This window comes from Rhinoraja longicauda, chromosome 1 (genome assembly GCF_053455715.1).
Source record: "Rhinoraja longicauda isolate Sanriku21f chromosome 1, sRhiLon1.1, whole genome shotgun sequence".
In the NCBI taxonomy this organism is placed as follows: Eukaryota; Metazoa; Chordata; class Chondrichthyes; order Rajiformes; family Arhynchobatidae; genus Rhinoraja; species Rhinoraja longicauda.
Genome location: NC_135953.1, coordinates 142,200,667 through 142,212,859, shown reverse-complemented (window position 1 = coordinate 142,212,859; position 12,193 = coordinate 142,200,667). Strand labels below are relative to the sequence as shown.

Here is a 12,193-nt window from a genome sequence, read left to right as displayed (position 1 = left end):
GCTCTCCAGAGATGCTGCCTGACCCGCTGAGTTACTCCAGCACTCTGTGTTCATGTTCTCCAGAGATGCTGCCTGACCCGCTGAGTTACTCCAGCACTCTGTGTCTCTCTGCCAGCAGAGGCAGGCTGTTCACCTACAGAAAGATTCCTGGTGACAAGCTGGCTTCTGGTTTTTGGGCGACGCCGATATCAGATGATTTGCAAGTACCTCAAAGATATAAAAATGACATGCAGGTATCCGTTCTGTGGCTGCCCCACCTCTGCCTCGGGTGTATGGTTTACACGTTATAAAAACAGAGGTAACAGGGTCAAGAGTTGTTCATTGACATGTACTGACAACAGGACAATGAAATTCTTACAGCAACACAACAGGCCCATAAGTACATTACTCGTATAGTTGGCTCGCATTACCTACTGCAGTGAAGAGTGACGAGCTCTTTTGCTTTCACTGTTGTAATGCCATTATTCTCTTGAAGTTTTAACGATTTTGTTAATATTTAGTGTTCGAAACCCTGATCTCAAAGATAATCCTGATTTTGTTAATATTTATTTTTTTGGGGAACATGACCTCATCGAGATGAAGTTGTATTAATAGAACTTATAGATCTTATATTTATTCACAAAATGCTGGAGTAACTCAGCAGGTCAGGCAGCATCTCAGGAGAGAAGGAAATGCTGCCTGACCTGCTGAGATGCTGCCTGACCTGCTGAGTTACTCCAGCATTTTGTGAATAAATACCTTTGATTTGTACCAACATCTGCAGTTATTTTCTTACACTTTCTTATAGATCTTATAGAAACATAAAGTTATATAAAATTATAAAAGGACTGGACAAGCTAGATGCAGGTAAAATGTTCCCAATGTTGGGGGAGTCCAGAACCAGGGGCCACAGTCTAAGAATAAAGGGGAGGCCATTTAAAACTGAGATGAGAAAAAAACTTTTTCACCCAGAGAGTTGTGAATCTGTGGAATTCTCTGCCACAGAAGGCAGTGGAGGCCAATTCACTGGATGAATTTAAAAGAGATTTGGATAGAGCTCTAGGGGCTAGTGGAATCAAGGGATATGGGGAGAAGGCAGGCAGGGGTTATTGATTGTCGATGATCAGCCGTGATCACAATGAATGGCGGTGCTGGCTCGAAGGGCCGAATGGCCTCCTCCTGCACCTATTTTCTATGTTTATGTATTGCTGGTTAACATTGGCGTACAGGTGGAAATGCCACACTTTCTTTTCCCTGCAGAGTACGGAGGTAAATGGAAGATGCTTCATTACTTTGCACGTAACTTCTTTGCACCAGTTTTGCCAGTTGCTTTTGAAGACGACGGGACACTGATCATCTACGGAATTTCCGATCTGACCGTCGACCTTCACCTTGTTCTTCAGGTATGTGTGGGAAGGGCACCGATGTTGGAAGGTCGCTTCAGGCTGAGCTGCTGCTGGTCACCACTCTAGTCAGTGTTGTTACACGGTGAGGAAACAGGCCCTTCACAGAATGGACACCACATCTGCACACCATTCCAGCTGTGGCCTCAATAACCTCCTCTATACCTAGATATTGGGAACATTTGTCCTGCTAGAAAAAACGTTTTCACCCAGAGAGTTGTGAATTTGTGGAATTCTCTGCCACAGAGGGCAGTGGAGGCCAATTCACTGGATGAATTTAAAAGAGAGTTAGATAGAGCTCTAGGGGCTAGTGGAATCAAGGGATATGGGGAGAAGGCAGGCACGGGTTACTGATTGTGGATGATCAGCCGTGATCACAATGAATGGCGGTGCTGGCTCGAAGGGCCTAATGGCCTCCTCCTGCACCTATTGTCTGTGTTTCTATGTAACATGACGTCCCACCTGTTGTATGCAATACCTTGCCCAATCAAGGCATACCTTCTTCATCACTTTCTCGCCCCTTCAGGAAACTATTTACTCGTCTCTAAATGAAACAAAACATCCCAGTCAACATGGACTCGGTGGGCCGAAGGGCCCGTGTCCATTCTGTATCTCTAAACTGAACGTCATGGAACGCATGGATTCAGTGGGCCGAAGGGCCTGTGCAGTACAGCTCTGTGACTGTGGCTCTGAGGAATTGGGAAGCACTGTGGTGCAGCGGTAGAGTTGCTGCCTCGCAGCGCCAGAGACCCGGGTTCCATCCTGACTGTGGGTGCTGTTTGTACGTGTTCCGCGTGACCATGTGGGTTTTCTCCGGGTGCTCCGGTTTCCTCCCAAACTCCAAAGACGTGCTAGTTTGTAGGCTAATTGGCTTCGGTACAATTGTATATTGTCCTTAGCGTGCTAGTGTACGGGGTGATCTCTGGTCAGCGTGGACTTGGTGGGCCGAAGGGCCTGTTTCCGCGCTATATCTCTATACTAAAACTGAACTAACTTTCTCTTGTGCGGTACGTCAGTTTGACGTAAAACTACTGGCATCAGTGTGAGCGGAGACCGCCAGGAGTGAGGGTGGAGGCCTGCCCAGCCCTGAGCACCTGAGGCCTCACAGTGGTGGAGTGAAGGTTCAACTCCCCCTGTCACAAGGACAGGCCGGTTTGTGTAAATATCACTGGAGTTTACAAGGGGATCTTGTAGAAACGTATAAAATTACCTGAACCAAAACGTCTCGACCCGGAACGTCACCCATTCCTTCTCTCCAGAGATGCTGCCTGACCCGCTGAGTTACTCCAGCACTCTGTATCCATGTTCTCCAGAGATGCTGCCTGAGCCGCTGAGTTACTCCACATTGTGTGCCTCCCTAAAATTATAAAAGGATTGGACAAGTTCGATGCAGGAAAAAAAATCCCAATGTTGGGGGAGTCTAGAACCAGGGGCCACAGTCTAAGAATAAAGGGGAGGCCATTTAAAACTGAGGTGAGAAAAACTTTTTCATCCAGAAAGTTGTGAATTTGTGGAATTCTCTGCCACAGAGGGCAGTGGAGGCCAATTCACTGGATGAATTTAAAAGAGAGTTAGATAGAGCTCTAGGGGCTAGTGGAATCAAGGGATATGGGGAGAAGGCAGGCACGGGTTACTGATTGTGGATGATCAGCCATGATCACATTGAATGGCGGTGCTGGCTCGAAGGGCCAAATGGCCTCCTCCTGCACCTGTTGTCTATGTTTCTATATTAACCCCGTTGTCAGGGTTCAGCAGCGGCTGTCCGTGTCTGAACCAACACCTTGCCAAAGGCACGGACACTACATATAGGTCAGCGTGTGTCAACCCCACTGTGACCAACACCACTGGCCCACACCACGACACAGGCGGGCAGAGCCGCTGCCTCACAGCACCGGAGACCCGCTCCCATCCTGACCTCTGTCTGTGTGCAGTCTGCACGTTCTCCCTGTGACCACACGGGTTTCATAATCACAATCACAATCACACTTTATTGGCCAAGTATGTTTTGCAACATACGAGGAACTTCATTTGCCACGCAGTCATACCAATAAAAAGCAACAGAACACACATGAACATTTTAACATGAACATCCACCACAGTGACTCCTCCACATTCCTCACTGTGATGAAAGACGAATAACAGTTCAATCTCTTCCCTTCTTTGTCCTCCCGCGGTCGGGGGCCTTGGGCCTTCCGTTGTCGGGACGATCTTGACTCCCATAGCCGGCGGTTGTGCCCTCTGCGTCGGGGCGATCAAGCTCCTGCATCGGGGGGGATCTCAGCTCCCCCACGCCGGGCGATCTACCCCGGGTCGGGGCTGGTCGAACCTTGTGCGGCCTGGAGTTTCCCGACATCGGTCTCCACCCGAGACTGCAAGCTCCTCGATGGTGAAATCCGCAGGCCGCGGTTGGAGCGTCGATCCCAGGCAAGGGATCGCACGCTCTGATGGTAAGTCCACGGCCCGCGGTGGGGCTCAAAGTCAGTCTCGAGCAAGGCCGCCAGCTCCACGATGTTAGGCCGCAGAGCGACCGGAGATACGATCCACAAAACAATCGCATCTCCGGCAAGGTAAAAGAGATGGAAAAATGTTTCCCCCGACTTCCTCCCCCACCCCCCACATAAAACAAACCAGAGAACATCAACACAGACTTTTAAAACACACTAAAAATAACAAACAAGACGTTGGCGAGGCTGCCATCGCTGACAGGGCCACCCAGTGGACCAAAGATGTGTGGGTTTGTAGGTTAATTAATCTCTGTAAATTGTCCTAGTCTGCAGGGAGTGGATGAAAAAGTGGGATAACATGGAACTCATGTGAACAGGGCACAGTCGACTTGGTGGGTGAAGGAACTTTTTGTTCCATGCTGTATCTCTCAACTATAAACCAGACTGAACCCACACTGACTGCTAGGTGTCTCTGGGTGCCCCTGTCGCTGGGTGTCTCTGGGTGCTGGTTGTCTCTGGGTGCTGGGTGTATCTGGGTGCTGGGTGTCTCTGGGTGCTGGGTGTCGCTGGGTGCCCCTGTCGCTGGGTGTCTCTGGGTGCTGGTTGTCTCTGGGTGCTGGGTGTCTCTGGGTGCTGGGTGCCCCTGTCGCTGGGTGTCTCTGGGTGCTGGGTGTCTCTGGGTGCTGGTTGTCTCTGGGTGCTAGGTGTCTCTGGGTGCTGGGTGTCGCTGGGTGTCTCTGGGTGCTGGGTGTCTCTGGGTGCTGGGTGTCTCTGGGTGCTGGGTGTCTCTGGGTGCTGGGTGTCTCTGGGTGCTGGGTGTCTCTGGGTGCTGGGTGTCTCTGGGTGCCCCTGTCGCTGGGTGTCTCTGGGTGCTGGTTGTCTGGGTGCTGGTTGTCTCTGGGTGCTGGGTGTCTCTGGGTGCTGGGTGTCTCTGGGTGCTGGGTGTCTCTGGGTGCTGGTTGTCTCTGGGTGCTGGGTGTCTCTGGGTGCTGGGTGTCTCTGGGTGCTGGGTGCTAGGTGTCTCTGGGTGCCCCTGTCGCTGGGTGTCTCGGTGCTGGTTGTCTCTGGGTGCTGGGTGTCTCTGGGTGCTGGTTGTCTCTGGGTGCTGGGTGTCTCTGGGTGCTGGGTGTCTCTGGGTGCTGGTTGTCTCTGGGTGCTGGGTGTCTCTGGGTGCTGGGTGTCTCTGGGTGCTAGGTGTCTCTGGGTGCCCCTGTCGCTGGGTGTCTCTGGGTGCTGGTTGTCTCTGGGTGCTGGGTGTCTCTGGGTGCTGGGTGTCTCTGGGTGCTAGGTGTCTCTGGGTGCCCCTGTCGCTGGGTGTCTCTGGGTGCTGGTTGTCTCTGGGTGCTGGGTGTCCCTGGGTGCTGGGTGTCTCTGGGTGCTGGGTGTCTCTGGGTGCCCCTGTCGCTGGGTGTCTCTGGGTGCTGGGTGTCTCTGGGTGCTGGGTGTCTCTGGGTGCTGGGTGTCTCTGGGTGCCCCTGTCGCTGGGTGTCTCTGGGTGCTGGGTGTCTCTGGGTGCTAGGTGTCTCTGGGTGCCCCTGTCGCTGGGTGTCTCTGGGTGCTGGTTGTCTCTGGGTGCTGGGTGTCTCTGGGTGCTGGCTGACCCTGTCGCTGGGTGCCCCTGTCGCTGGGTGCCCCTGTCTCTGGGTGCTGGGTGCCTCTGGGTGCTGGGTGACCCTGTCTCTGGGTGCTGGGTGACCCTGTCTCTGGGTGCTGTGTGCCCCTCTGGGTGCCCCTGTCTCTGGGTGCTGTGTGCCCCTGGGGGTGCTGGGTAACCCTGTCTCTGGGTGCTGGGTGCCCCTGTCTGGGTTCTGGGTGCCCCTGCCTCTGGGTGCTGGGTGCCCCTGTCTCTGGGATCTCGGTGCTGGGTGCCATTTCACAGGTCCCTTGATTAGTGCGGGTGTCAGAGGTTATGGGGAGAAGGCAGGAGTAGGGGTTAGGAGGGAGAGATAGATCAGCCATGATTGAATGGCGGCGTGCCGAACGGCCTAATTCCGCACCTATCCCTTATGACCTTATCTCCCGACAATGAGACCGGGATTACTTTAGTGATAGGTGAGAAAACGGAAGTCGTCTCCACCCTCTGTCTCTTCCCCCCCCCCCCCCCCCCCGGCCGACTTCCCATGTGTTTTTAGTTTAGAGATACAGCGTGGAAACAGGCCCTTTCGGCCCACCAGGTCCGTGCTGACCAGCGATCCCCGCACATTAACACTGTCCTACACAATGTTTACATTTACCAAGCCAAATAACCTACAAACCTGTACGTCTTTGGAGTGTGGGAGGAAACCGAAGATCTCGGAGAAAACCCACGCAGGTCACGGGGAGAACGTACAAACTCCGTACAGACAACACCCGTAGTCGGGATGGAACCCGGGTCTCCGGCGCTGCATTTGCTGTAAGGCAGCAACTCTACCATCGTGCCGCCATGTGCTGGTGTGTGCTGGGATGTGTTGGCTCTCCATTTTGGGAGTGATGCGGACCAGGTTCCAGCCTCGTCACAGCCTGTCGGTGGAGCCTCTCTGCTTATTCAGTGTGCACCGCATCAATAGCCCTGTGAGCACGGTGCCAACACGTAGTTTAGAGATACAGCGTGGAAAATGGCACTTGGTCCCACCGAGTCTGCACCGACCAGCGATCCCCGGTACACCAACACTATCCTACACAATAGGGACAATTTTATTTTCAAAGGGCAATTAACCTACAAACCTGTACATACTTCTTTGGAGTGCGGGAGGAAACCGAAGCTCGCAGAGAAAACACACGCTTTGGCTACATTTTAGCTCCACGCTCCTGATATTTGGGTATGGAGGGGGGAGGGAGGGAGGAGGGGGGAGGGAGGGAGGAGGGGAGGAGGGGGTCTCCCTGTCGGTCTGCTCCTGGGCCTGGCCAAGATGGCCGTTCGCAGGTCCAGGCAGTGGGTAGTCGACGGTCGCACAGGGGTCGGCTGCCCGCCCCTCTTCCGGGCCTACGTCCGTGCCCGCGTGTCCCTGGAGCGGGAACACGCACACGCGGTGTCCACGGGGACACTGGAGGCTTCCGTGAACGCTGGTCGCCGCAGGGGGTCGAGTGTAATACTGACGAGGATGACGTTATTTTTAAATTGATGACTTGTTTTGTAAACTGCCACAAAGGCAGTTTTGATCATGTTATCCTTTTGTACGTTTGTTTTTGTTTTCTGCATAAAAGTGTACGTTAATGTGTTGTACACTCAGTGTACGTTAATGTGTTGTACACTCAGTGTGTGTACGTTAATGTGTGGTACACTCAGTGTGTGTACGTTACTGTGTGGTACACTCAGTGTGTACGTTAATGTGTGGTACACTCAGTGTGTACGTTAATGTGTGGTACACTCAGTGTACGTTAATGTGTGGTACACTCAGTGTGTACGTTAATGTGTGGTACACTCAGTGTACATTAATGTGTAGTACACTCAGTGTACGTTAATGTGTGGTACACTCTGTACATTAATGTGTGGTACACTCAGTGTACGTTAATGTGTTGTACACTCAGTGTACATTAATGTGTGGTACACTCAGTGTACATTAATGTGTGGTACACTCAGTGTACGTTAATGTGTTGTACACTCAGTGTACATTAATGTGGTACACTCAGTGTACATTAATGTGTGGTACACTCAGTACGTTAATGTGTGGTACACTCAGTGTACGTTAATGTGTGGTACACTCAGTATACGTTAATGCGTGGTACACTCAGTGTACGTTTATGCGTGGTACACTCAGTGTACGTTTATGCGTGGTACACTCAGTGTACGTTTATGCGTGGTACACTCAGTGTACGTTTATGCGTGGTACACTCAGTGTACGTTTATGCGTGGTACACTCAGTGTACATTTATGCGTGGTACACTCAGTGTACGTTTATGCGTGGTACACTCAGTGTACGTTAATGCGTGGTACACTCAGAGTGTGTACGTTAATGTGGTACACTCAGTGTACGTTAATGTGTGGTACACTCAGTGTGTGTACGTTACTGTGTGGTACACTCAGTATATAGTAAAAAAAAAGAGAAAACCCACGCAAGTCACAGGGAGAGCGTACAAACTCCGTACAGACGGCACCCGTAGTCGGTATGGAACCCGGGTCTCCAGTGCTGTGAGGTCGCAACTCTACGTTGTGTTGATGAACTGTTGCTGTGTGTTGATGAACTGTTGCTGTGTGTTGATGAACTGTTGCTGTGTGTTGATGAACTGTTGCTGTGTGTTGATGAACTGTTGCTGTGTGTTGATGAACTGTTGCTGTGTGTTGATGAACTGACGCTGTGTGTTGATGAACTGTTGCTGTGTGTTGTGTAGGTGCGGGTTTACCAGTGGAGCAGCCTGCAGCCAGCGTGCTCTCATACCACTGAACCCTTCACGCTGAAGGCCAGCAGTGCAGCGCCCGTGTACAAGGCCGTGACTGCCACCCTGCTGCAGCGCTGCAGTTGCAGTCGCGATCGTTGCATGGTCGCATTCCACCTCGAGGACCAGCGGCAGCAGCGGGGACCGGTGAACTACCACCTGCTCACTTCCCTAAAGGATGCTCGCACTCTGAGAGCACCATACATTAACGTAAGTAACGCAGACACACTGAGTGTACCACGCATTAACGTACACTGAGTGCACCACACATTAACGTACACACACTGGGGGGGGGGGGGGTTGTTTGTGTGGGGGTGTGTGTGTGGGGGGGGTGTGTGTGTGTGGGGGGTGTGTGTGGGGTGGGGGGGGTGTGTGGTGGGGGGTGTGTGTGTGTGGGGGTGTGTGTGGGGTGTGGGGTGTGTGTGTGTGTGTGGGGGGTGTGTGTGGGGGGGGTGTAGGTGTGGGGGGTGTGTGGGTGTGTGTGTGGGGGGGGTGTGTGTGTGTGTAGGGTTTGTGTGGGGTGTGTGTGGGGGGGGTGTGTGTGGGGGGTGTGTGTGTCGGGTGTGTGTGGGTGCGGGTGGTGTGTGTGTGTGGGGTGGGGTGTGGGGTGTGGTGGTGTGTGTGTGTGTATGTGTGTGTGGGGTGTGTGTGTGTGTGTGTGTAGGGTGTGGGTGATGTGTGTGGGGTGTGTGTGTGGGGTGTGTGTGTGTGTGTGTGGGGGGTGTGTGTGGGGTGTGGGTGGTGTGGGGTGTGGGTGGTGTGTGTGTGTGTGGGGTGTGTGTGTGGGGTGTGTGTGGGGTGTGTGTGTGTGTGGGGTGTGTGTGTGTGGGGTGTGTGTGTGTGTGTGTGTGGGGTGTGTGGGGTGTGTGTGGGGTGTGTGTGTGGGGTGTGTGTGTGTGTGTGTGTGGTGTGTGGGGTGTGTGTGTGGGGTGTGTGTGTGTGTTGTGTGGTGTGTGTGGGGTGTGTGGGTGTGTGTGGGGTGTGGGTGGTGTGTGCTGTGTTTACTCTGGGCCAGTATCAGGGGATGATGTTGTTGTGACCAGTCCTCTCCCCACCAGGCCAGTGTGAGTGAGCGTGGCGGTGTGTTCAGCGTCTCCCTGCACTCCTCCAGCATCGCCCCTTACGTCTGGCTGGATGTGGGCGACATTCCCGGCCGCTTCAGTGACAACGGCTTCCTCATGCTGCAACCCAGCAAGGTGCTGACCTTCCACCCACGCCGGCCCACCACCACGCCACAGCTACACGCAGCTCTGACCATCCGCACCCTGCCCGCGCCACGCTGACCACACACTCACACACACCACACGCCCACACGCCGGCCCACCACCGCGCCACAGCTACACGCAGCCCTGACCATCCGCACCCTGCCCGCGCCACGCTGACCACACCCACACGCCGGCCCACCACCGCGCCACAGCTACACGCAGCCCTGACCATCCGCACCCTGCCCGCGCCACGCTGACCACACACCACACACCCACACGCCGGCCCACCACCGCGCCACAGCTACACGCAGCCCTGACCATCCGCACCCTGCCCGCGCCACGCTGACCACACACCACACACCCACACGCCGGCCCACCACCACGCCACAGCTACACGCAGCCCTGACCATCCGCACCCTGCCCGCGCCACGCTGACCACACACCTCACACCCACACGCCGGCCCACCACCACGCCACAGCTACACGCAGCCCTGACCATCCGCACCCTGCCCACCCCACACTGACCACACACACCACACACACACACACACACACACACACTGACCACACACACCACACATACACCCCACACTAACCACACACACTGACCACACACTGACCGGGACGTTGGCTGACGGTTGGTGAAGCTCCATCATGGCCGCACCGTCAGGGGTGTTGCCGATGGTTGTGGTTTGAACAACGACGCTCCTCACACCGGGTGCAGGTGACGACGGCCCGTTAATCTGCCCCTTTCACCTGAGAGACACCAACGACCACCAGAACATCAGCACTCAAACTGATCAACTCAAGGTCTCTTTATAAATTGAATACATTTGAATTTGACTTTGCCGGGATTACAGACTCAATGGCTGGGCATTGAAGGCAAGGCAAGGTAAAGCAGGGCAAGGCATTGAAGGCAAGGCAAGGCATTGAAGGCAAAGGCAACCCAATGGCTGGGCATTGAAGGTAATGTGATGACATTCCTCTGGTGGCGTTGTTTCTCAGGCGCGGGGTTTTGTGCTGAGCGTTGTCCTGTCTGTCGCTGAATTGCTGCTCGCACCACCATCCCCTGCCTCTGGTGCCCCGGGTCCTTGTGCCTGACCTCTGGGTCACCCAACACCCCTCCCCACATCACCCACCCACCCCCACGCAACACACCTCCCCACATCACCTACCCAACACCCCTCCCCATATCACCCACCCACCCCCACGCAACACACCTCCCCACATCACCCACCCAACACACCTCCCCACATCACCCACCCAACACTCCTCCCACATCACCCACCCACCCTCACCCAACACACCTCCCACATCACCCACGCAACACCCCTCCCCACATCACCCACCCACCCCCACCCAACACACCTCCCACATCACCCACCCACCCCCACCCAACACCCCTCCCCACATCACCCACCCATCGCCGCACCTCCTCACCTTTCAAATCAAGCTCATTGTTGAAATGGTGATATTTGATTTAAAAATACAGGGGAACAATTTGTTTTCTTATATCAACAGATCTATGTTTATCTCCAGAATGCACTGATTGAATGTGTACATCTGAGGCATCACAGTGTAAAAAATGATCTTGTTGATTAAAATGGATGGAATGAACTGAGACAAGGGTTTGAGGTTCCAGTAACTTGGCTCTTGCTTGTTTTTCTGCGTCAGGTGTTGGTTTTCAAAGCACTAGATGATCTTCATCTATTCCCCCCCACCCCCTATCCCAAACTCTGGCTTCGCATTCACTCCTTTTCTTTTCTCTTCTTATCCGACACCCTTTTGAAAGACAGAGTGCTGGAGTAACTCAGCTGGTCAGGCAGCATCTCTGGAGAACATGGACACAGAGTGCTGGAGTAACTCAGCGGGTCAGGCAGCATCGCTGGAGAACATGGACACAGAGTGCTGGAGTAACTCAGCGGGTCAGGCAGCATCTCTGGAGAACATGGACACAGAGTGCTGGAGTAACTCAGCGGGTCAGGCAGCATCTCTGGAGAACATGGACACAGAGTGCTGGAGTAACTCAGCGGGTCATGCAGCATCTCTGGAGAACATGGATAGGTGATGTTTCAAGTCAGGTCCCTTCTTCAGACTGACGAACATTACCTATTCATGTTCTCCAGAGATGCTGTCTGACCCGCTGAGTTACTCCAGCACTGTGTTTTGCTCAAGATTTAAGCACTTGCAATGACACCATCTGACCTGACACTATATACCGGCATTCCTACCCTAAAATAAACTGTTTGTAATATTCCCAATATGAACATTTGCTGCAGTGATATATTTGCTGCAGTGATTATTTTCATGGAGAGATCTATGGTAGGATGGATTCAGTTAAATGTGGGCCAAATAAGGGCATCACGCCTGGTGGCGCAGCGGTAGAGTTGCCGCCTTACAGCGAATGCAGCGCTGGAGACCCGGGTTCCATCCCGACTACGGGCGCTGTCTGTACAGAGTTTGTACCTTCTCCCTGCGACCTGCGTGGGTTTCCTCCCACACTCCAAAGACATGCAGGTTTGTAGGTTAATTGGCTTGGTAAATGTAAAAATTGTCCCTAGTGGGTGTGGGATAGTGTTAATGTGCGGGGATCACTGGTTGGCGCGGACCCAGTGGGCCGAATGGGCCTGTTTCCGTGCTGTATCTCTAAACTAAACTAAACTAAACTCAACTCAACTAAACCAAACTAAAGCAAACTAAAGCATAGTCACACTGCATGGAAGCAGGCCCACAGCCCAACCCATCCATGCCAACCATCTAAACTGCTTTCATTTGAGCAGCCCTGGCCCTTACCCCTCGGAACCGTTCC

General features: G+C 53.6%; 1 protein-coding gene across 1 annotated transcript in view; it reads left to right on the top strand.

Annotated features, from left to right (window-relative positions):
* manba (mannosidase, beta A, lysosomal) overlaps nt 1–11,001 on the top strand; it is a 71,238-nt gene extending 60,237 nt beyond the window's left edge. Inside the window, exons 15-17 of the mRNA XM_078407716.1 lie at nt 1,240–1,382; nt 8,135–8,389; nt 9,238–11,001. Coding sequence (XP_078263842.1) covers nt 1,240–1,382; nt 8,135–8,389; nt 9,238–9,462 — 623 coding nt within the window. The 3' untranslated portion in view covers nt 9,463–11,001. The remainder of the gene's footprint in view (nt 1–1,239; nt 1,383–8,134; nt 8,390–9,237) is intronic.
* Nucleotides 11,002–12,193: the final 1,192 nt, after the last annotated feature.